The sequence below is a fragment of the Diadema antillarum genome, unplaced genomic scaffold (assembly GCF_040938485.1).
Source record: "Diadema antillarum isolate AM-2024a unplaced genomic scaffold, OU_Dant_1.0 seq00000462_RagTag, whole genome shotgun sequence".
NCBI classification, from domain to species: Eukaryota; Metazoa; Echinodermata; class Echinoidea; order Diadematoida; family Diadematidae; genus Diadema; species Diadema antillarum.
Window position 1 is genome coordinate 156,456 of NW_027271433.1, and position 24,152 is coordinate 180,607.

The following is a 24,152-nucleotide window of genomic DNA, read 5'->3' on the forward strand; positions in this document are numbered from 1 at the left end:
GGGAACCACCCAGGATAAAGTGAATCAAATGATATGACTGAATTATTCAACATGTATTGGGAGTGTGAATGCAGTAGACTGTTGTCAAATATGAGGCATATAGCTTGAAGATACAACAGCCTTGATTGGTCTTCTTTTCACAGCAATCAAACAGATCCCTCAGCCCTTCTTCCCATGATCAGAGAACTCAGCTTACCCCCAAGCTTTCTCCAGGATCTGGTCATCCAGAGTCGCCACAACCCAGCTGGTTTCAAAGCTGTGAGTAGCCAAACAGTTTTGATCGTGTCTAGGGCAATTAGCCCCTGGGCAATTACCCCCGGACCCTTCCCCTGGCCCTGATCCTAATCCTAATCCTGAACCTAATCCTAACCCTAACTCAAACTCCTAACCATAAACCTAACACTAACCCTAATCTTTATTCTAACCTTACCACTGACCAGTATTTAGCCGGGGGGTAATTCTCCTCTGAGGGTAATTGCCTGAATACGGTAGTGATCAAATCTAGTATAGTGCTGTATAGGGCATATATTTCACAAGTTTTTTATTTTCGCTAATTTGTGAGTAGAGTGCTATGCACAAACTTAACAACATGCAAAATTATCAACTCTAATCTCGACATGAATGTGATGGTACACTTTCATTTTTCTCTTCATTATCACGCTCCATTATTACGAATTTGACCACTCTCGAAATTGTCAAGAAGTCTTGACTCACGAAAAATCACTCACTAAAAAGATATGGCGTGCACAGTTGCCTCTGCATAATCAGATACCTCTGACAGTTTCTGTATTAAGTATCCCACATGATTGCTAAACACTAGTAATAGTAGTAGTAGTAGTAGTAGTAGTAGTAGTAGTGGTATTGCTGTTGTTGTTCTTGATGTTACTGCCAATGTTGATACATATTTTTGAATTTTCCCCCTTCAAATCCAGATATTTCTCCCAGTGATCATGGGTCTAGTGCAAAGCCTCCAACGATGCTCCTTATCAACGGATGACTTCAGGACTCCGCTGGTGGTGAGAGATTAGTGATACAAGTAATCATAGAAGTGATGGCAGTGATATTAAAAGGTAGTAATAAATGTATCACTGATAGCAGGACTAATAGGGATGGCGGCACTTTAATTTCAGTAATAGTAAAATGTGTAGTAGTAGTAGTAGTAGTAGTAGTAGTAGTAGTAGTAGTAGTAGTAGTAGTAGTAGTAGTAGTAGTAGAAGTAGTAGTAATAGTAGTAGTAGTAGTTGTAGTAGTAGTAGTAGTAGGGCTTATACTAGTAATGATGTAAAGAATACTAATAACAGTAAACATAGTTATTCAAGTGTAATAATAATAGCAACAGTGTAACTTTTTAGGAATTACACATTTATCTCATTGTCATTATTACTATTTTTATTCTGTTTATTATTAGTATTTGGTGTAGAAGTACTGGCAATAGCAATATTAACAGTAGTGGGTACAAACTGTTGCAGTAGAAGTGGTAGTATTTGCAGCAGTAGTAGAATTCATAGAAGTTGCATTGAGTGATGTAGTTGCATTTTTGATAGTAGTACTACTTTTGCTACTAGTGGTGATAAGAGAAATTAGTAGTAATGGTAATAATCACATTAATTGTAATAAAGATATAACTTACATAAGTCAAATCAACATTGTAGGAATAGCTGTAGTAGTTCCCAGTACTAATAGCAGCAATAGCAGAAACTAGTTAATGGTGCATTAGGAATTGTAGTAACAGTTGGTATGTTACACTCATTGTGGGTTTACCTTATCACAAGAGAGAATAGGAATGATTTTGGTTGTCTTTGTACTGCAAGAAGTGTGCAGTTTGAGATTAGAATGCCCGTAAGTTTAGTTATATCATTAGTGATTGTATTTATTTTGAGTTAAACCGGTAATAGAAATGGTAATACTAGTATATGTCAGCAAGTATTTTCAATTTTTTTTTTTTTTTACTCATGAAGCTGTAGCTGATAATATTAACGATGCTCATATAACCACAGGTCAAAATACCAATAGGTTTATCTGTTTCACATTCTGGTAACCTGCAGATTTCCAGATTCATTAAGATTATGTGATTTCTCTTTTACATCTTGTCCTGGCAGATTTTGAGTGAGCTCTGTAGGATTAAGGATGGCTCATCAAGACCTATATGCAATCTGGTGAGTGTCCTTTCAGGTCTTAAGTCTTCAGATGCACTTTTTAAAAGGAAAAAAAAAAGTACTTGAATTGATGTTATGTCGTCAAAATTGGATGTTCCAACCTAGTTAAAATATATGACAGGAAATGGAATGGTGCATACTGTAATAGTAGAAATTAAGTGGTATGGAATTTTTGTTTTCATTTCTTGCGACAAGAAACTAGTGCGAAATATGGCACATGAATTTCTTTGGGCATTACATGTAACACTGCTTTTAAGTTTTGATTCTGCAGAATTAAACATTATTTGTGCAAAATTTTCCTCTTTTACAGTACTTATAAGGGTACAATAACCTACATGATGTGCATGATTACTTCACAGTAACAATGCTCGTGCTGACTGATTTTAGATGTTTTCTCAGACCTGTCGTGTGCACTTTAAAGTGTATCTGTACACAGCAATTTACTTTTCTGACATTGTAGGTTATTGTACTGGTAATATCCCTATGAAATATAAGAGTGCAACGTTACTTACATACAGAGATATGGCAATATATAAAGAGACATCTCAAGCAATCTCTAAAAGGCCAAAAATTGCATGCCCCTTGATCTAAGAGTAGTCGTCTGGCGTTATCGACTGCATTCGATTGCGCAGTTCGATAATATTCTCTATCTCATTGCTGCCCCTACCCACCCCCAGCTTTCCAAGTCCCCTCTGTGGCTACCAGAGCAAGTCAGCAGTGCAGCGGGCCGGGAACTGGAACAACTCTCACTCCTAGGGGCTTGCCTCAGACTATCAGTCTTTGCTGAAGATGATGTGAGTATTACATGTTTTATGTATCAAAATCGATTATCTCTCTGCGAAAATCAAGAGCAAATTCATCTCACCTGTGTAGATGGTACTTTAAAGGGACTGTAGTACTGGTTGAGGTGGGGATTCAGGTTTATAACATTCCTAAGTGTGCTAATGAGAAACCTCGTATGGAATATGAAAGAGCGTGTAATTTTAAGAAGGATTCAACATTCATTTGATGAAAATTGGTTTCCATATGGCTGAGCTATCCCAAAAAGTGACAATAATAAAAGGCGACAGGCCACGCCTTTTATTAGGATCTCTTTGTTTCACCTTGTTTTGGGATATCTCCGCCATTTTAAAACCAATTTTCATCAAATAAACTTTTGATAATCCTTAGAATCGCATGCTCTTTGACATCTCATAGAGTGGTTTCTGAATATCTCGTACAACATTAAAAGCTAAATCCTCATCTCAACCAGAGCTGTACACTTAATAGATCTTAACTACATTTCAACTGAGATTTGAAGCCAATGACAGTGAGAGATTTTCCCTGGACTTTTTTTTTTTGTCAAGAATAGTTATGTGCACTTCATGTTGTTGCCTTGTGTAGTCATGTGTATATATGCTATAATTCTTGTAGTTGTTTTTGTTTTGTTTTGTTTAATCAGCAATGGAAAAAAAAAGATAACATGAGGAATATTGGGGTTTAAATAGAGAGCATCAGTTCTCCAAGTAAATATTGATGATTTTAGTGTACAAGTTATAAAAGACAATATTTGCTTGAGTATTGCAGTTTTGGAATATATCTCGCACCGCTTGCTTGATTTCAATTTGTAATATTTCATGACAGTTTGATATATAATATTTGATTAGATAGTTTCTGAAGACTTCAAGCCGCCTGACAGTTGAGGACAAAACCCATCTGTGAAAAAAAAAAAATATATATATATATTTGATGAAATTAGTTGTACCATGCCTGTTTCAGAAGCTTGAGATGAAGTGCAGTTTTGTATTCTAACCAATGTTCAATGCATTGTCTGCATTTACTTTTCCTCTCTTGGGAAGTTGCACTTCTAATTATATGCTTGTAAACAGCCAACAACTATAAAAGATAGAATAAGAACCCCCCCCAAAAAAGGAGACCAACACTCACTTCAATGTGGTATTTCATGATAGATGAATGGCATTCTTTAAAAAAAAAAATGTCAGGACATGTAGTGATATTGATCAGAGAAGAATTTTATCCACTTGTTTGATCATATTCCTACCTTAGCAAAGAGTTGCTGATAAATACTTTGGCGCGTCAGTAGAAAACCCGAGGCTAGCAATCGAGAATCTCCAGAGAATGCTGGATCAAGTCCAGGTGAGTTTATCACTGATCTGTCTGTCTGTGTGCGTGTCTATTGTCTGTCTTTTTCTCACTTTGTCTCTAGGCATGTTAACCCTGTAATTACTAGAGTTGTACTTTCCTGTAGAGTTACATGTATACACAGTGCACCCAGATCCTATAGCAGGACTCCACTCTGACCCATTTTTTTCTACTGGTCCAACCTTTTCCTGTCGGATCAGTAGATACAAAATTTTACTATACATTTTACTAGTGTGAACCTAAAATTTACTGGTCCTGTCTTTTTTTTTCTTTACGATTGGCCCCGACAATGTTATTTTCTTTTCACAGATCATGTTGCACCAATAAAATTGTTGCCATTCTTGAAAAGTTACTGGCCCAGCAGTGATTTTTACTGTCTGGGAATGCGGACCGGCGCCAGTGATAAACGTTTCATAGAGACAAAGAGATAATTATACCCCCGCCAAACGAAATTTGAAGGGGGTATATAGGAATCAGCGGACGGTCGGGCGGTCGGGCGGTCGGTCCGTTGCAAATCTTGCGTGCGAACTACTTCCTCAGTTTTCAACCGATTCCCATAAAACTCGGCACAGATGTGTGCCTTGGGTTGTAGATGTGCAAGACGTATTTTTTGACAGTACCCAAAAGTACGTTGCCATGGTAACGGCATATTATGGGCAAAAATGGGTACAAATATTGCGTCGCGAACTCCTCCCACAGTTTTTGATCAATTTTTATGAAATGAGGTACAGATGTTCATCTGAATATGTTAATGTGCAAGACACATATTTCCGCCGTGGCAAAAAGTGCGTTGCCATGGTAACGGCATGTTATTGGTAAAATATAGGGCAAAATGCTTCATGGCAAAACTGCTTCATCAGTGTTCTTCCAATTCTCATGGAATTCATATTGAATGTTTGTCTTAGGATATAGGTCAGCATGACACATTTCTTGACAGTGACAAAAAGTATGTTGCCATGGTAACAGCTCACATATTATGAGCCAAAATGATGGAAAATTTTGTGTTGCAAACTACTTCCTCAGTTTTTGCCCAATTTCCATGAAACTTGGTACAGATGTGTGCCTTTGGTTGTAGATGTGCAAGACGCATTTTTTGACAGTACCCGAAAGTACGTTGCCATGGTAACGGCATATTAATGGCAGAAGATCAAGGAAAGATCTTGCGGATTTAACTACTTCCTCAGTTTTTTGACCAAAGCTTATGAAATGTGGCACACACCTTGATCTTGGTGGGAAGATGTAGAAGACATATTTTTCGGACGTGTCGGAAGCTGCGTTGCCATGGTAACGGCATATAAATGGCAGAAGATCAAGGAAAGATCTTGCGGATTGAACTACTTCCTCTGTATTCGACTGAAGCTCATGAAATGTGGCACACACATTGGTCTTGGTGGGAAGATGTGCAAGACATATTTTTTGGACGTGTCGGAAGCTGCGTTGCCATGGTAACGGCATATCAATGGCGGAAGATTAAGGAAAGATCTTGTGGATTGAACTACTTCCTCAGTTTTTGACAAAAGCTTATGAAATGTGGCACACACAATAGTCTTGGTGGGAAGATGTGCAAGACATATTTTTCGGACGTGTCGGAAGCTGCGTTGCCATGGTAACGGCATTTAAATGGCAGAAGATCAAGGAAAGATCATTCCTTGGGTAAGACTGTCGTCACGGGGCGGGGGTATTAATCACCTTAAGTGATATTTCTAGTTGTTTCTGTCATTTTTAAAGTTTCTATAGTGTTGGGTAGTTTTATCGTTTAGGAGCTGCCCTATATGACAGTGTGATGGTGATATGTCTGCCACATATCCTGACTATCTTGCAGAATCCATAGTTGCACAATACTGTAGAACCAGAAATATTCGCAGCATGACATTTGTGCAGATTGGAACCGACAACTTTTGTTATGGCATGAAATCTTCGCTAATTGCCGTGACATTCAATGTATTGTGTAGGCGGGAACTTTTGTGTGCATTTTAATTTCGTGAGCCTTGGCTCCTTGCAAAATTCGCGAAAATTTGTGCACAATCAGGATTCAGAACAGGGGTGACTTCATCTGTATGAACAAAGTGAATTAGGTAAACAATCAGGTCTTCGAATTGTTGACTAAAAAAACTTTATATGCATTTTGTGTTTAAACTTTGTTTTAATGGGAAGTCGCCTGCATGTTCTAATAAATAAGAAGTATCATTTATAAATGCTCATTACTAATGTTTCTAAGGGCTAAGTGTCTCGTAATGAAGAAATGATGATAAATTGTGTTTTTTGTGACCATACTCTTTACAGGCACACCAGCATCATATAATTCACAGTGTGCTGGTGAATAGTGACACACGAGAGGCTATGATGTCATTCCTTGCCAGTGTGCTCTCCAGGAACAACAAGCGTGCCCAAATTCAGGCAAGTCCAGCTCACAGAGACTAGCTCTGTTCTGAACCATGGGGTTTGCTACTCAAAGAATTTAAATTGATTTTGAAAGTTAAAGTGAACAGTCGAAAGAAAATTACCGTTTGAAACAAATTTGCATGCTCTGTTTCTACTAGGATCTTGGAAAGGGCAAAATGTATGTAAGACTTTTCCTCATTGCCCAATGGGAAATGCAACAAAAGCAAAGAGAAAATTCATACGATGTCTGTGGAAATACAAGCACTTTGGATGAATTCAGGAAAATTTGGTGAAAGTTTTACAGACCAAACAATGGACTAATCTAACAGCAGGAGTAGATGTGTCACAGCTAAAACACAAATCATAAGTGCATTCATTGCTACTGAAGAAGAGGTTAAATTCCATTGAATTACGCTAATCATGATATTCTTCAACAGAAAAGGTGACACACAATGCTACTATAGAAGCCATCACTAGATAGGCATATTAAAGATTTTATAATGAAAGGCCCATCACATTTTTGAGTTTGAAAGCCTATCTTACAATGGTGAATGTAAATGAACAGCAAACCACCTGGCACGGCAGTGCGGCCCAATGCATGACTCACAGTAGCAAGGCCAAGCGAATGCTGACATTGACTTTTGCCAAAGTGTTTGGGGCAGGCAAGTGCATGGGAGACATGGAATTTTACCTTTTATTTGAAAGATTGTCGTTCTTGTTGATGTTTTTGAAGTAGATCATTCAAATGACACAGAGAAGCAAAGGGAATATGATTCAGACAAAACAGAATGACTTTAATTTACCAGTGTTGACAAACCGTGACATGAGTATATTGAATCAAGGAGTCAAATACAACAACATTTTGAGATTCAGTGAGTGGATAGGCATTGAATTGAATTGAATTGAAGTGACTCAGAGCCAATTAGTTGGTTTAGGGGAACCTTGTTGTAATGAGCTGCAAAGGACCTCTGATATTTTCTCGCTAGATCGGGTATCTTGTTATATCAGGGATGAAAACGTTAGAATATAAAAGGAAGAGGACCTGCAAAATTACCTTGCTATATCAGATATCTGGCAATAGCCAACTTGGTTATAATGAGGTTAGCTCAGTCGGTAGCGCATCTGCCTTACGATCTAAATGACTCTGGTTCGATTCCCTGGTCCCAATGAGAACTGTTGTGTGTAATCATACTGTCCCCTCCAGTAAGACGTAAAACATTCTGTCCCACGGATAGGACATAAATGGTGGCCCCGTGTGTGAATGAGTCACAACTCATGCACGTAAAATATCCGGCTTCATTTATTCATCGCAAGGAGCAGGGTGTTTAACCCGACGGAGTAGTCCCACTTTACATCCAACTGGACCCCATGGAAGACCAGCTATTGCAACTGAATTCTATGGGCTATACAGCCAACTTCTCAGATGGAGATAAACCAACCAAACAAACAAAAACAAACAGGGCCCTGTTTCATAAAGCTGTTTGTAAAAGTTACAAACAGCTTACGAGTGACTGATAATCAGTTCTGATGTGCTATACTTATCAGAATTTCAATAATTCAACACAAGAACTGATCACCAGTGGCTCGTAAGTTGTTCGTAACTTTACGAACAGCTTTACGAAACTTTACGAACAACTTAAGAACGACTGGTGATCAGTTCTTGTGCTGAATCATGGAAATTTTGATAAGTATAGCACATCAGAACTAATCACAAGTCGTTCTTAAGTTGTTCGTAACTTTACAAACAGCTTTATGAAGCAGAGCCCTCTGGTTTCATGGTAATTTGCATTGAATGTTAGAGGGACCACTGTATCATCTTGCCTCCCCGACCCTCCTTCTGCCCAACAGGTTGACGAGAGTCAGGTGGCCGGGGACGGCTTCATGCTCAACCTGCTGGTGGTCTTCCACCGCCTCAGCCAGAAGATCCAGCTGGCCAAGGTGGACGTCCTGTACCCACACCACTCCAAGGCCAGGGTGGACGTCTCGCAGGAGACCCGCATGAACATGACGGAGCACGAGGCCCAGGAGTGGCTGAAAAGTCTCAGTAAGTGGTACCTGTTAAAGGGGACCTTCGGAGGATTTCCAGACGCTTACATTTGAACAACTATTAAGATTAGTTATACAGAGTACAAAGTTTCAGAATTTAAAGGTCCAGTTTACCTTTGGGAGCAGTTATTTTAAAAGCGTTCAAGATATCTCATTTAATGCAAATTGTAGGTCTGTAGTTGTATCACAAAACACCCTACCCTGTAAGATTTTGAAAATAAAGCCTAAAATATAAGGAGATATCAGTATTTTTCTCAATAAACCATAAGTATAGATGATTTAATCTGGATGCATTCTTATTAAAACTATTGTTCACATTCTGTGTATTTAACAATATTTAGCATGGATTATATGGATTCAAATTTTTACAGTGGTTGTTTCTATCCCTAACTCACATTCTAGAAGTCTTTTAAAGCACTAATGCTGGAGTTTTGTTTCATCTGCAAATGGTAAATTATGCTTTTAAAGTGATTGGGATGAGGAATAAGAATGTTTTCAAAATTTATAAAGAATTGCAATGAACAAGGATGATGACATTGCAGCCTCACTATAAAGGCCACCGCACACTACACGATCAGACTGGTCTTAAAGTCTTAAGCCAAGCTGGGTCTTAAAACCAGTCGTACGACCGGACACCGCACGCTATACGACCCGACTGTAAAGCGCGCGCAGTTCGCACTGCGTGCGTTTGCATTTTGCTGCATTGTGAATGGCTGAAAGCTCACGACTGGTCGTAGAGATTCAACATGTCAAATCTCTACGACTGGCGCTAAGACCCAGTCGTACGACTAGAAAATGGCAAGACTGTGACGTCACACTTCTAGTCTTAAGGTCTTAAGACCGGTGAATCGGGGCAAAATCGTGTAGTGTGCGGCGGGCTTAAGAATGCATGAGTTTGGGCTCAAGGAAGCAGAACAAAAGAAGAAGGCATGCATAGATTCTACACAGGTGAGCAAGTGGTATTGTAATGGAATTACACTGCTACATTTCTGAAATATGTGAGACTCCTACGTCATCAACACCGTTCGGTGTAATTTGTTTACAATTTTCAGATTATTGGTTTCTCTGCTCAAGGACCACAATGCATTCCACAAATCTTTACATCTATTTTTTTTTTTTTTGTACTACATGATGTGAAAGTGTAAAAATCGTCTGGAATGCTCCTTAAACCAATTGCAGACTAGTCCCGAGTATGCTTGGATAGGTGTATATTGGAAATGCATGTTAAAGCAAAATCAGCTCCTCCTCAGCAGGTTAAACCTGCCCATAAAGACCAGTCAAGGTCACACAAGAAGTGGCCTTTACATACAGGGATAATCAATGCACATATCCCATCACATGCTAATGGCAGTAGGATGGAGTTGGCTACAATCTTTTCCAATTTTATGAGTCATTATTCCTAGGTTATTACAACAACCTAGAAAAAGATTGTTGCAATGGACAGAAATTATCCCTTTCATTTCAAACAAACATAAAAGAATAGATATCTAATGAAGATTTGTGTTTGAGTAAATGGGAGGCTTGTTAAGCTACAACATTTTGTATCCTAATCTAAATTGCATGTGTGGTTTGCTGCACATATTATTCATGGAAACATTTGAGTTGAAATGATATCATTATTTATGGACACGTTTTGAGTTGAATTCCAGGACTGTCTTGTTTTACATCCAATTTTAATGAAAATATTGACTAATTCTGTCTGTTGGATTTTATTACATTTGCTGTTAAAGTAAACTTTAATATATAGTGTGGCACTGCCCCTTTAAAGGTCCCATTTACCTTTGGGAACAGTGATTTAAAAATTTTTCAAGATATGACATTTAATGCATATGTGTAGGTCTGTTGTACCACAAAACATCCTATCATGTAAAATTTTTGCGATAAAGCCTAAAATATAAGGAGATATCTGTATTTTTCTCAATAAACTGTAACTGAAGAGGGTTTAATCTGGAAACTTTTTTGTAGTAACTATTGTTCTTATTTTGTATATTTAACAATACTTAACATTGATTTTACCAATTCAAATTCCTACAGCGGTTGTTTCTATCCCCAACTCACATTTTATAACTATTGTAAAGCACTAATGCTGGGTTTTTGGTTCATCTGTGTATGGTAAATTATGCCTTTAAGCTCAGATAAAAAGTATGGACATTCATCGTCTTGTCGCCCTTCCGCTTCCCCTCCACCAGAGTCCAGCACGTGGGTGGAGCCCAAGTTCCCCACGGAGTGCTACTTCATGACCCTCCACTGCCAGCACCTGGCCCTGCTACCGGCCTGCCGGCACTACTCGCAGCGGATCCGCACCCTGCGGGAGCTGGCGCGGCTGACTGAGGACCTCCAGGGCCAGGAGTCCCAGTGGAAAGGCACGCCCCTGGAGCGCCGCAACCGCCAGCTCATCGAGAGATGGAAATCACAGAGCAAGGTGAGTGGCATCCTGCTGTGAATAGTTCAGCAAATCCCCATATTGCTCGTGGCATCTAGCATGCTTGTGGTTTTTCAAGGTTAGCAATTCACACTGGTTCCATACTGCAAAAAATTCAATTTGCAAAAGTTTCATGAATAGTTCAACAAATCCCTGTAATACTCGTAACATCTATCATACTCATAGTTTTTCAAGGTTAGCAATTCACACTGGTTCCATGCTGCCAAAAAAAAAGAAGAAGAAAAAAAAAGCCATTGACTTCAATTCACAAAAGTTACATGCCGCAACTGTTTGTGGTGTTACAGTATATAAATTATTGCTTGAATCTTTTTTTATGACATGGCAGTCCTGTCATAGGGAGAGAGAAAGACTTGAAGGAACTTTGAAATATGAGGCTATGAATTGGTTCAGGTTGGGACTGTTTGACTTGAACGATTATTTGACACAAGTGTTGCTGAATTGTAAAGAGTTATTACTTCTAAATGTCCATGAATGTCCATAATGATACTGACTCCAAAGTCTTGTGAAGAGTCTAGCAGCATGGCTGATCATAAATGCATCTCATTCATTTTGCAATGTTTTCACTTTGTTTATTTGTGATGTACTTACAAATTGCTTGCTTGTGATGATAAGCAGTACCTTGTGGTAGTGATGATACCACAGTTCTCTGTGATCATTGTGACCAGCTAACCCCCAAAGAATTGATTTGGCTTTGTTTCTAGCCAGGTTATGCAACATCTAAATGTATTCATTGATTCATAGCTTCTGGTCAAATCCATTGTCAAGTAGTGTAAAACATGCTATATTCATGGCATGAAATTTTTGTGAATTGGGGCTGATGGCCTTTTTCGCGGCATGAAATTTTTGCAACATGAAATTTTCGCAACTAGTGTAGACAACTTTCGTGTGCATTTTAATTTCACAAATCTTGGCTCTCGTGAAATTCGTGAAATCAAAATGCATGCGAACATTCCTTGTTTTACAGTATTCAGATATTTGTTTGTGTAATTCTCCATGTACACCGTATCTTCCCAATTCAGACTTCATGAAAATTATTTAAATTAATTGAAGATTGAAGCATTAGTTTCTCTGAGTGTAATTGTAAGATTGATCTTCATTGCTGTGGACAGAAAATCGAGAAGGCCAAGGTGTGTGCAGATGCAGGCCTTCTACACGAAAGCCTTCTGCGAGGCTGCTTCCAGTTCTATGGCACGGTCATGTCTCTCCTAGTGGAGCTGGTCAGTCCCAAGGGAGCAGCGTAAGTTACAGCAAACATACTGCCAATTTTACCACATGTCATCTTATATTATCTCTCTGTCTTATTTTGCCTTATGGATTTAGAAAGAGAAATATGAAGAACAACAACATAAGGGAATGCAGCAAACCTGCAATACTAGCTGCAGTATTGTAGAAGTAGTACTGAACATGATTTTGGTATTCATAAAACGAATAGATGCATTATCAGTGAGTAATTATAACCATCATTAGGATGCAGTCTTATTTACTTGAGATAGAACTATATAAGTGTTAGAATTGTTAGTTAAAGTACAAACATGGTGGTAATAGAAACAGTTGTACTGTTACATATAGAAGTGCTGTCATTATAGCATCGGTTTGTGCTTTGCCAGCAGCTAAAAATACCTGTAAGATATTCAAATTGATGAAATTCTTGGGTCGAGTTGTTTTTATTGCAACTGAGGGACAAATTGCCCTACATCAACGTAAATAAGCACTGAATTGATCAGTGTTTGAGTGGAAGCCTCAACAAAAGAAATCATAGGCATACATACTGATCCTGATCACCAGACAGGTGTCTTATCCACTAGACCACTGAGCTTCCACCCAACAGCTAGTACTGGTTCTAATCCTTATACATGTAGCGTGCAGCGGATACTGCATAAGTATTCAAATCAATAAAATTCTTGCATCAAGTTGTTTTTACTGCAACTGATTGACAAATTGCGCGACATCGACGTAAAAGGGACTGTGCAGTACTGGTTGAGGTGAGGATTCAGGTTTATAACATTTTTTGGTGAGATAATGAGAAACCTCTCGTGAAATATAAAAGAGCATGTAATTTCAAGGATTCAACATGTCATTTATTTGATGAAAATTGACCTTGAAATGGCAGAGATATCCAAAAAAGCGAGATATTGAAATAAAATATTAATAAAATTGACAGGACCAACTTTTATGAGGATCTCTTTGTTTTTCCTTTATTCTTTCTTAGCAAATGTAAGAGAAAAAAAACTGTGCCATCATATAAAATTTCTGAAGTATTTTATTGTTTTTTGAATTTCTTATGTATTTCCTTGTTTTTCGACTTTATGTTTTTCATTGTTTTTTCGATGAAATTTGTCCGCGACATTGTTCCGAACAAGAAAATATGTTATTAATTGATTTTTATCGATAAAACCCCAAACTAATCATGCTTTTATGAAATTTGCCTGTAAGCACAGTTTGCATTGAAATTGTACACAAATTCACGTTTTTGAGCAATTTTTGGTCTGACATGCACGTGCATATCTATGCGCAACTTCGGAACCGCGTGCCTGGGCATTGCAAATTTGGTGTCAAAAGATGCAGGAGACTCGAAAGAAAAAAGTTGTGAAACGTCGCGGCGATAGCTTTTTGCGATAGCGATACATCGCGTGGAACGTCGAGGGGGGCACCCCCCCTGCCTACATAGGGTTAAAAGCACTAAATAGTTTGATGTTAGTCTTCCCTTCTCTCTATCTCTCCTTCCCAGACTTCCTCTTCCTCCAGACATTCCACCAGCCTTTGCTGCTCTCCCAGAGTATTACATTGAAGACATCGCAGAGTTCCTTTTATTCGTCATCCAGTGAGTGTTTCCAAACAGCTTTTTTTGTGTGTGTTTACAGGAAAACTCATTTTCTTATCCCATTGAAGACTAGTCCAAAGTATACTCAGGCAGGTGTCTATGGGACATGCTTGTTGTAGCGAAATCAGCTCGTCCTCAACGGATTAAGTCAAGCTGACTGTGTTGAACTGTAGTAACAGGAAATGGCTTGGTGAAAGTTTTCTTTGAATCATGTAAGAAATTTGAGGAATTTAATTGTTTAAGGTTTTTTCAATGATATCATTGATACTGTTCACAATTTCTTTGGGTGTGTTTGAGCACTCTATTAAAGGAAAGTGAACCTTACCTTGTTGTACCGTACCATACCCAGTCTGTGTCAGACCGGTTTGCACTGGGAGTGTTCAAGCGCTCTGTAGAGATAGTGTACTTGGAGTACTCAAACACATCCTTATTCGTCGTCCAATGAGTGCTTCAAAAACTGTCTTTTATGATTATGGGGAAACCCTAAATTTAGAAAATGAGTCAATTGAAACGAAGAATTATGGCAGCTTTACTTGAAATGAACAAGAAGAAAGAAACCTAGAACATATCAGTGTTGATTTTTCCTCTTCCGATTTTTTAATGATAATATTGATATTCTTTACTATCATGCCAGTCTTCACTTTCTGATCTGGAGTTATCCTCTTTTGATTTTTAATGATAATGTGGATATTCTTTGCGATCATGCCGATCATGATGTTTCTGGTCATAATTTTTCTTCTTCCACCCCCTAGACACACCCCCCAGATCCTGGAGGACACAGCACAGCACGACATGATTCCCTTCCTCCTCATCTTTATGTGCTCCAGCCAGTATCTCAAGAATCCCTACCTGGTGGCTAAGCTTGTTGAGGTATAAAGCTATGAATGTATCCACCCATCTTTCCATCTATCAATCAATCTGTCTATCTATCTATCCATCTATCTATCCATCTGTTTGTTCATCTAGATATTCATCTATCTATCCACCCATCTATCTATCTATCCAGCTATTTATCTATCCATCCATCTATCTTTCTATCTCTCTGACTATATATCTATCTACTGTAAAACGAGAAATGTTCGCGTGCATTTTAATTTCGCGAATTTCGCGAGCGCCAAGATTCGCGAAATTAAAATGCACGCGAAATTTCTTATCTACACTATTTGCATTGAACGCAAGAGGCAATTCGCGAAAATTTCTTGCCACGAAAAAGGCCGTCGCCTCCAATTCACGAAAATTTCGTGCCGCGAATATATCATGTTTTACAGTATCTTTCTATCTATCTATCTATCTATCTATCTATCTCTCTATCTATCTATCTGTGTATCTATCTATCTATCTATCTATCTATCTGTCTATCTATCTATCTATCTATCTATCTATCTATCTATCTATCTATCTATCACACAGTGCTCATCTGATTTTATTACTTGCTTCTTCCTTAAATCATATTTTCATTTGTGCCACAAAATATTGTTTACTCATTTTGTAAGCATTATGGAATACATTTATTCTATCTATGGTGCTGAAAAAGTTTGTCGTTCTGTCGTTTGGTATCAAATGCCGCTAGTAAACACACACACACACACAAATGTTTCCTCTTGGGAGAACATCTCAGAATGTTTTACTGTGGGCGAACATTACACAAGGTCCAATATCACATGATCCAGTCTATCCAATCATCGGCCAGTATCTGGTAAATTTGTAGATGTTTTGTTGTGATGTTTACATTCATGTTTAAGAATAGTTATAGCTCTGTACCGAGAAACTAAATTTTTAAAAGAATTTAATTGATTTTAATTAAATTCTAAATTGTTTTGTTCTTCATTCTCTTCCTGTTCAATCGTTAATTGTCACTCATATTTGATGCAGACTAACATACATGTACACACAACTGACCATTTCTCTGTGCTCTCTGTCCGGTCAGGTCTTCTTTGTCCTGAGCCCTGCTGTCCAGCCGAAGACTGCCAAGTTGTTTGAGGCCATTGAACTCCACTCCCTGGCCATTCCTCACCTTGTTCCTGCCCTCATGAAATTTTACACAGGTCAGTCGTAATCTTTTTTTCTGCTTTGTTACCTCGGCCAAGGCAGGAGGTTATGTTTTCTTCAGTGTTGATTTGTTTGTTTGTCTGTTTGCAAAATAACTCAAAAAGTTATGAACGGATTGGAATGAAACTTGCAGGAAAGGTTGAGAATGACACAAGGAACAGATGATTAAATTTTGGTAGTGAAATTTTTGTTTGGAATTTTTATGAATTTTTGAAGAATTTTTAAATCTTTTGGCAGATAAGTTCAATGAACTTGTGAGTTCATGCAGGGCATATTATTATTGCACACACATACTCTTCTCTGGACACTACACAAGTGTAAGCTAATAAAGTAACAAAAGGCTTCTATATTAGGGTATTGGGCAATTTTCAGCATGAGTGTATGAGTGGAAATCACTAATCTCTATGAAAAAACAAGATCAGTGATGGAAATGAGCTGCTTGTGTTTTTCTCGTTTGTTTTGTTTTGTTTTGTTTCATTTGGTTTGTGTGTGTGTGTGTGTGTGTGTGTGTGTGTGTGTGTGTGTGTGTGTGTGTGTGTGTGTAGGGGCTGGTTACCCAATGCCCATGGTATAGTGTGGAGCTGGATGGGGACTGCTTAGCTTAATGACGGATCTCTTTGGAATGCAGCTTTAAGATATTTTCATGTTACAAAAGAAAGCCCTCAGAATTTCAGCATAATCACACTTTGATCTTAGTTTTACTTCAGGTAATCTCAAATTACCCTTTTTAAATCAGTGGTTTGCTTTTTCTTGCCCCAAACCCCACCTGTCAAAAACAAACAAACAAACAGTCAAACTTTGAAGTGTCATCAGGGGCTTTTCTATTTTGAGTATTTGGCTCTGGAGTGATTGATTTGTTTTGCTTGTTGATGACATATTAGTGTACGTTCTGTTTTTTGGCACCATGACATTCAATCATTAAGCAAATTTAACCTTTGTTTTTGTTACGTTTGCAGACATAGAGACGACTGGTGCCAGCAGCGAGTTTTACGACAAGTTCAGCATCCGTTATCACATCAGTATCATCTTCAAAGCCCTGTGGAAGATCCCTCTCCACCAAGATGTCTTTGTACAGACCAGCGAGTAAGTTTATCTGGGGGGCGTTTCATCAACGAGTTCATCGGAGGTTTTCACCGACAAATTTGCTATCAGCCAATGAGACGCAAGGATTTCAGTAGCTTTTAACGGTTGTCAGTGTAAATCACTGACAAAAAGTTTCATGAAACGGTCCCCAGGACTATTAGGCAAACAGAAACCCTGCCAATAATGTCATCTATGCCTTGGATAAATGCAGTGCACATCTGTTTTACATCCCAAGTAAAATGAAGTGAAATTTTGTAGTAGTCAGTCTTGGTCGCACTAGCCAGTCCAGACACCAAGTGCTGCCATAGATGTCTGCTTTGTAATCACATGAAATGGAAGCCAAGCATTTACAGTGCATTTAGTGTACATGTACAAATTGGTTACATACCAAATGAGGGCAGTTTGAGCACCAATTGACTGTAGGCAATTGTTGAATTTTAAACCCGAATCAGAATCGAGGATTCGTCGAATAAGTTATGTACATTATCTTTGATAGTATCACCTGGGCACATTGTGCCACACAAAAGTATGTGGTAGTCACTACCAAAATGCCATGCATTATGATTGTGGGGCTGTGTTTCTATTAAGTAAGTCTGTATACAACCTTTTCTCTGATGCTAACCCTGTCAGGCTAAATATAAGATAGGGTAATCAGAACTTATGAATGAAAAGAATGCCGACAGAATGTTTCATCTGCAATGTACTAGACTTCTTACAGTTGCAGTAAAGATGCATGTAGATCTATTTCGGGATAATGTGGGCATTGTCAGCATTATTTTGGAGAGATTGAGTGCAGGTTATTACAGTTGTTTTAACCTCATGCATGCTCACAGAGCTTCATCGGAGTAGATTTTGCTTAACCCCTTCTGTGCTAGGGACTTTGGACAGTGTGTACAAAGCTGTGGGAGGCTTTCTGTGCTAATCTGCACTCAGAGCAAACAAAGAGTTAAAGGCATAATTGACCATTTGCAGATGAAAACAAAAAAAAACAATAACCCAACATTAGTGCTTTAACCCTAAAAAGACTAGGGGAGGGGGTTTGGGGCCCCCCCCTCGACATTTTTCAAGATAATTCTGTAATGTAATAATCTCGCGCCATGACGTTTCATGGCTTTTTTCTTTTAAGTCTTGCGCAACTTTTGAGGCCAAATTTGCGACGCCCGGTTACGCGGTTCTGAAGTTACGCAATATTTTGTAAGTGCATGTCAGACACGAAATTGCTCAAAAACGTGATTTCATGTACAAATCCAATGCAAATTCTGTTTCTGACCAAAATCCATAAATGTATCATTATTTTTACTTTTACTGATTGAAATCAATTAATTTCATGGTGTTTATGATCGGAATAGTGTCGGCAATGATTTCCATCGAAAAATTCTGAAATGTGAGTTAGGGATAGAAACAACCACTGTGAAAATTGGAATCAGTAAAATTAGTGTTAAGTATTGTTGAATATACAAAATGTGAACAATAGTTATAATAAAAATATTTCCTGACTAAACCGTTTACAGTTATGGTTTATTGAGAAAAATACTGACATCTTATATTTTAGGCTTTATTGCAAACATTTTATATGGGAGGGTGTTTTGTGGTACAACAGACCTACACATATGCATGAAAGGTGATATCTTGAACATTTTTAAAATCACTGCTCCCAAAGGTAAACTGGACCTTTAACAAGGATGACACTCCACTCTCTACCCCCTTCGTGTGTCTTGCAGATTACAGGATGCCAACTTTGTGCGCTTCATCAACATGCTGATGAACGACACCACGTTCCTGCTGGATGAGAGCATCGGATGCCTCAAGCGGATCCACGAGGTGCAGGAAAACATGAAGGACAAGGCGCGCTGGAGGGAGCTCTCCCAGGTAAGGGTCATTGTACTCTTTGTTGCCATGGTGCCTGGATCGCATAGAAATTATATCGCAAGGTGTCACCAACAAAGGGGTATAAAGGCTCAATCTGTATTGCGGTTGAGACCTTAAAACGAATCATTTTTCTTTTTAATAGCCATTCAAGTGTATTGTTTTGGCGGTGTAATGCTGAGCAGTGAAAGAATTGGATAATGTGTGCCCGAATTGATGCAGCAAGCTAGTGTGCGTACACATCATGCGTACATGGCAGCAATACAGCAGCCCATGCGCTCACATTGGTGGCAAATTTATGTGATGATGGCTAAGCGGGGTGTAGTAATTATAACATTTTATTGGGCATTGTGGCACTGACAGAAATTTTGTGCAAACTACTAGTAGTCCAAGAGTATTAGTTTTAACCTGGACATTTTTGGTAACAAGCTGATTTTTTCAGGATAAGTCCAGAAAAATGTCTAGAATAACATACTAAAAGTCCTCATAAATCCTCCTTGAGCGTTTTCCGCAATCCAAGATGGCGTCCAAAATGGCCGCCATTTCCAGAAATTCTTGTAACTTTTCAACCAGAGAACCCAAATACAAAATTTAAATGTCTAAATATATGTTTTAAAGCATGAAGAACTCAATAAAGTACATATCAAGAGATGTTGATGCACGCAAGTACCGAAATCCAAGATGGCGTCCAAAATGGCTGCCATTTTCTGAAATTCTTATAACTTTTCAGCCAGGTAGCCTAAATACAAAATTTAAATGTCTACATATATGTTTTGAAGGATGAAGAACTCAATAAAGTACATATTAAGAGTTGTTGAAGCTCACAAGTACCGTAATCCAAGATAGCGTCCAAAATGGCCACCATTTCCTGATTTTTTTTTTCATAATTTTGCAAGTAGATTTCAACTGTACACACTTGGAATGTCGAAATATACGTTTTGAGTCTCAAGGAACCAAATATAATACTTATTCAGAGATTTTGAAACACAAATAAAGCACTTGAGCACTTTCAGAAATCCAAAATGGTGTCCAAAATGGCTGCCATTTCCTGTTTTTCTCATAACCCTCCAACTACGTAATCGCGATACGCATTTAAATGTATAAATATATATTTTAAGACATAAGAAACCCAACGAAATACTTATTTAGAGATCATGAAGCACATAAGTACAAATAAAACCACGTGAGTTCTTCCCGAAAACCAAATGTTGCCCAAAATGGCTGCCGTTTGTTTATCAAAAATTGCTGTTTTTAGCCAGTTTCAAGAGACAAAGAAATTCAACATAATCTTCGAGATTCAACAACTCAGAAGGTCCAGTGGAAAACGGGTATAGGTTGGGTTGGATGCATCCCCCCCCCCCCCCCCCCCCTCTTCCTTGGGGAAGGTGGTGGCCTGTACAATCATTATTTTCCAAATATTCAACCTTAAGTATTTGCACTTTGTCATTCAGTTGCAATCATAAAAATGCAAAACGTCCCTCGCTCGGCCCCTTTCCATAGACTTTGTACACTTTTGAGATTAACAAATTTCCGAATCTGTCATCAAAAAGTATGCACTAGATCTTTCACTTACAAAATGCAAAAGTTAGTTCCCTCATATTGAAGGGTAATTTGCCCTAACTCTTCAACCGCTCACTTCCCCCAATATATATATAATTCCCCTTTTGATTAACAATTCCCAAATATTCCATCAAATGTGTGTAAATGATATAAATTATTTCATTTCTATTCAAGTGTAAAAGCTCCCTCGTTTCGGTGGGGGATGGGGATATTGAGACTATTATTATCTACTCTTCGAGGATGGATAATTTTCTCTATATAACACCATGGGTGCATTAGGCCGTTTAATGACGATCATCGAAATGCAAAACTCCCTCCAATCGAAAGTGACCCCCCCCCCCATCATCTACTAGCTCATTGCCTCGAATATAGTAGTCTTTATTCTACTTACACTTTTTAATAGAAAAAAAATGTAGTATTTCATCAACAGAGCGCACCATAAAACTCGTAATCTGAAAAAAAAAAATATCCATTTTTTGGGAAGGTACATCACCTCATACACCTCCCCCGCATATTTCCATAAGTACATATGAAGAGTTTGTTTGCAAAAACCGATAAGTCCATTTTTGAAGATTTTGAAGTACGGTCTCTGTAATAAAGTACAAAATTATACCTTTTAAATGATATATTGGTGACTACATATAAAGGTACATTTTTTAAGTTATGGTAAAAAGAAGCAAAAATTTTCTCATTATTCTCTTTATTTTTCTTGACCTTTAATCACAAATATCTCCATTTGGCAAATATAGACTTATCGGTTTTTGCGAACAAACTCTTCATATTTTCTTACTTTTAGGACAAAAACAAATCTCAGATATTTCACCAAAGAGTGCGCTAAATCTCTGAATTTCAAATTGGAAAATCCAAAAATTTCCGAGGTAAGGGAAGGAGTATTCTCCTCTCACACTTCTCCCTCCCCGACACTTTCCTGAATATATATTCTTCCTAACGTTTTCATATAGAAAACAAATATCGGGCATTTCACCAAATGGATGCAACAGCTCTTTGAATTTCTAATCCGAAAATACGAAATTTTCCCTCATGTGGGAGCAGGCAACCCTATAACCGTGCACTTCCATGATTGTATATCTTTTTGTTCCTTTTTTGATGGAAACAAAAATCTAATATTTCACCAATAGGGTGCATCAGATGTCTGAATATCAGGTCTGAAAATGCAAAATCTCATTCATGTGGGGGGGGGGGGGGAGGGGACCCCTCCCCCTCCCCCCTCCACACCCTTCCATTATCATATTGCCCATTTCCCTGAATACTACTTTATATCCAATTTCCTACTCTTTGATGCAAATAATTCAATATCTTACCAAACGTTTGCACTATGTATTTCACTTTCGAGTAAAAATAAGAAAGAAAAAAGGTCCCTCGTGTGGTAGAGGAGTATCCCTCCTCCATGTACCAATAACTTTACTTTTCAAAGAATTGCTTTTACTTCTCAAGTGATAACTGACAGTTTCAACTGGAACTCACCTCATGGTAGACATCAAATGCATTGGTAATAAAAAGGGGCTAGCACTAAATTTTCATCTCATGTGCTTAAGGTGACGAAAATAGACCATGTGGTAAACAGATATTGCCTTCTAGTAGGCTTTCTGTTTAGCAACAAATCTGTTGGTGAAATATTTCTCTCGTAACAAGGACACACTCCTTGAGGTTAGCATGCAAATGCTTTTATTTGTATACTTCACAATAAGAACTATATTTTGAAGTTTCTTATAAAATATATTGACATTTATTTACATAATTGTGAGATAAAATTGTGACATTTTGCACCCCATTTTCCATATTAGGAAGAGCTCGAGCGTTAAAATCAGTTCATGCGTGCGTCTAAATCTCTTAATATGTATTTTATTGAGTTATTCATGTTTCGAAACTTGTAAAGACACTTAAATTGTGTATTGGGTTCTCTAGTTGAAAGGTTATAAAAATTTCAGGAAATGGCGGCCATTTTGGTTGCCATTTTGGATTACGGTACTTGTGTGCGTCAACATCTCTTAATATGTATTTTATTGAGTTCTTCATCCTTCAAAACATATATCTAGACACTTAAATTTTGTATTTAGGTTACCTGGCTGAAAAGCTATAACAATTTCAGAAAATGGCGGCCATTTTGGACGCCATCTTGGATTTCGGTACTTGCGTGCATCAACATCTCTTAATATGTATTTTATTGAGTTCTTCATCCTTCAAAACATATATCTAGACACTTAAATTTTGTATTTAGGTTACCTGGCTGAAAAGCTATAACAATTTCAGAAAATGGCGGCCATTTTGGACGCCATCTTGGATTTCGGTATTTGCGTGCATCAAAATCTCTTGATATGTGTTTCAATGAGTTCTTCATGCTTCAAAACATATATTTAGACATTTAAATTTCGTATTTGGGTTAGCTGTGTGAAAAGCTATAAGAATTTCAGAAAATGGCGGCCATTTTGGACGCCATCTTGGATTTCGGTACTTGCGTGCATCAACATCTCTTGATATGTGTTTTATTGAGTTCTTCATGCTTCAAAACATATATTTAGACATTTAGATTGTGTATTTGGGTTCTCTGGTTGAAAAGTTATAAGAATTTCTGGAAATGGCGGCCATTTTGGACGCCATCTTGGATTGCGGAAAACGCTCAAGGAGGATTCATGAGGACTTTTAGTATGTTATTCTAGACATTTTTCTGGACCTATCCTGAAAAAATCAGCTTGTTACCAAAAATGTCCAGGTTTAGGCCTTTTTTGACCTAATGCTCTTGGACTATAGTGTGCGTGTAATTTTCCTGTGTATCATGGCTTCTTTGTTTATGATGTTATGTTGACTCTGCCTGCTGTTACTACTGGTGGGAACTTTGCTGTGTATAGTGACAATGGCATTTCAAAATAATTGTGTCTGCAAGAGATTATTTCAAAATGCTCACAAAACATTGCAGATTTACTAGGTTGCTTTATTGCTCCCCGTAAATTGCATATTTTGTTCTGCATTTTTTAAAGATTTGTCATGAGAAAGTAAAGTATATTGTATTGAAATAGTTTGAAAGGATATTTAGCTAACATATATGATGGAATATCTAATTTTGAAGTCATATTTTTCTGTAATACTATGTAAATTGTATGCAAAAGATTTGCCATTGAGACGTGTGGAAAATGTGAAGATGAGAAGTGATGTTAGTTTACCTCATTATGTCCCTTTGCCTTGTTGTCAAACAGCAGTTCAACTATTTGAGATGTAGTCTTCACAGAATTGTCATCCCTCTTAATTTTGATCTCCAAAAACAACAGAAGTGAAGTAGTAAAAAGAAGTGATTCAAATTGCTGGTCATTTTCATCCATGTAAGTAATCGATCAGTCAAAGATGTATCTTTATGAGGGTTAGTCTTAATACAACAGCAATATTCTTCTATCCTATTCCTGGTATAGAAAAAAAAAACAGAGAGGAAAACAAAAAAGAACCAAACTGAAATCGTAAAGATAAGTGATATGAATAATTACATTGTTTTATTTTGGGTGTAAATCCTCTCAGTAATATTGAGATTGGTTTACGTGGGATGCAATCATAATATGTATGATATCTGAATCATCTCCCCCCCCCCCCCCCCCCC

The 24,152-nt window shown here is 37.9% G+C and overlaps 1 protein-coding gene across 1 annotated transcript in view; it reads left to right on the forward strand.

Moving 5' to 3' along the window:
- The window catches only part of LOC139733170 (ubiquitin conjugation factor E4 B-like), a 40,509-nt gene that overhangs the window by 11,103 nt on the left and 5,254 nt on the right, over nucleotides 1-24,152 (forward strand). The window contains exons 9-22 of the mRNA XM_071644012.1: nucleotides 144-258; nucleotides 933-1,016; nucleotides 2,100-2,156; nucleotides 2,834-2,950; nucleotides 4,203-4,292; nucleotides 6,582-6,695; nucleotides 8,529-8,724; nucleotides 10,916-11,148; nucleotides 12,279-12,406; nucleotides 13,898-13,990; nucleotides 14,743-14,860; nucleotides 15,918-16,035; nucleotides 16,996-17,122; nucleotides 18,844-18,991. Of these exons, the coding sequence (XP_071500113.1) occupies nucleotides 144-258; nucleotides 933-1,016; nucleotides 2,100-2,156; nucleotides 2,834-2,950; nucleotides 4,203-4,292; nucleotides 6,582-6,695; nucleotides 8,529-8,724; nucleotides 10,916-11,148; nucleotides 12,279-12,406; nucleotides 13,898-13,990; nucleotides 14,743-14,860; nucleotides 15,918-16,035; nucleotides 16,996-17,122; nucleotides 18,844-18,991 (1,738 nt within the window). The remainder of the gene's footprint in view (nucleotides 1-143; nucleotides 259-932; nucleotides 1,017-2,099; nucleotides 2,157-2,833; nucleotides 2,951-4,202; nucleotides 4,293-6,581; nucleotides 6,696-8,528; nucleotides 8,725-10,915; nucleotides 11,149-12,278; nucleotides 12,407-13,897; nucleotides 13,991-14,742; nucleotides 14,861-15,917; nucleotides 16,036-16,995; nucleotides 17,123-18,843; nucleotides 18,992-24,152) is intronic.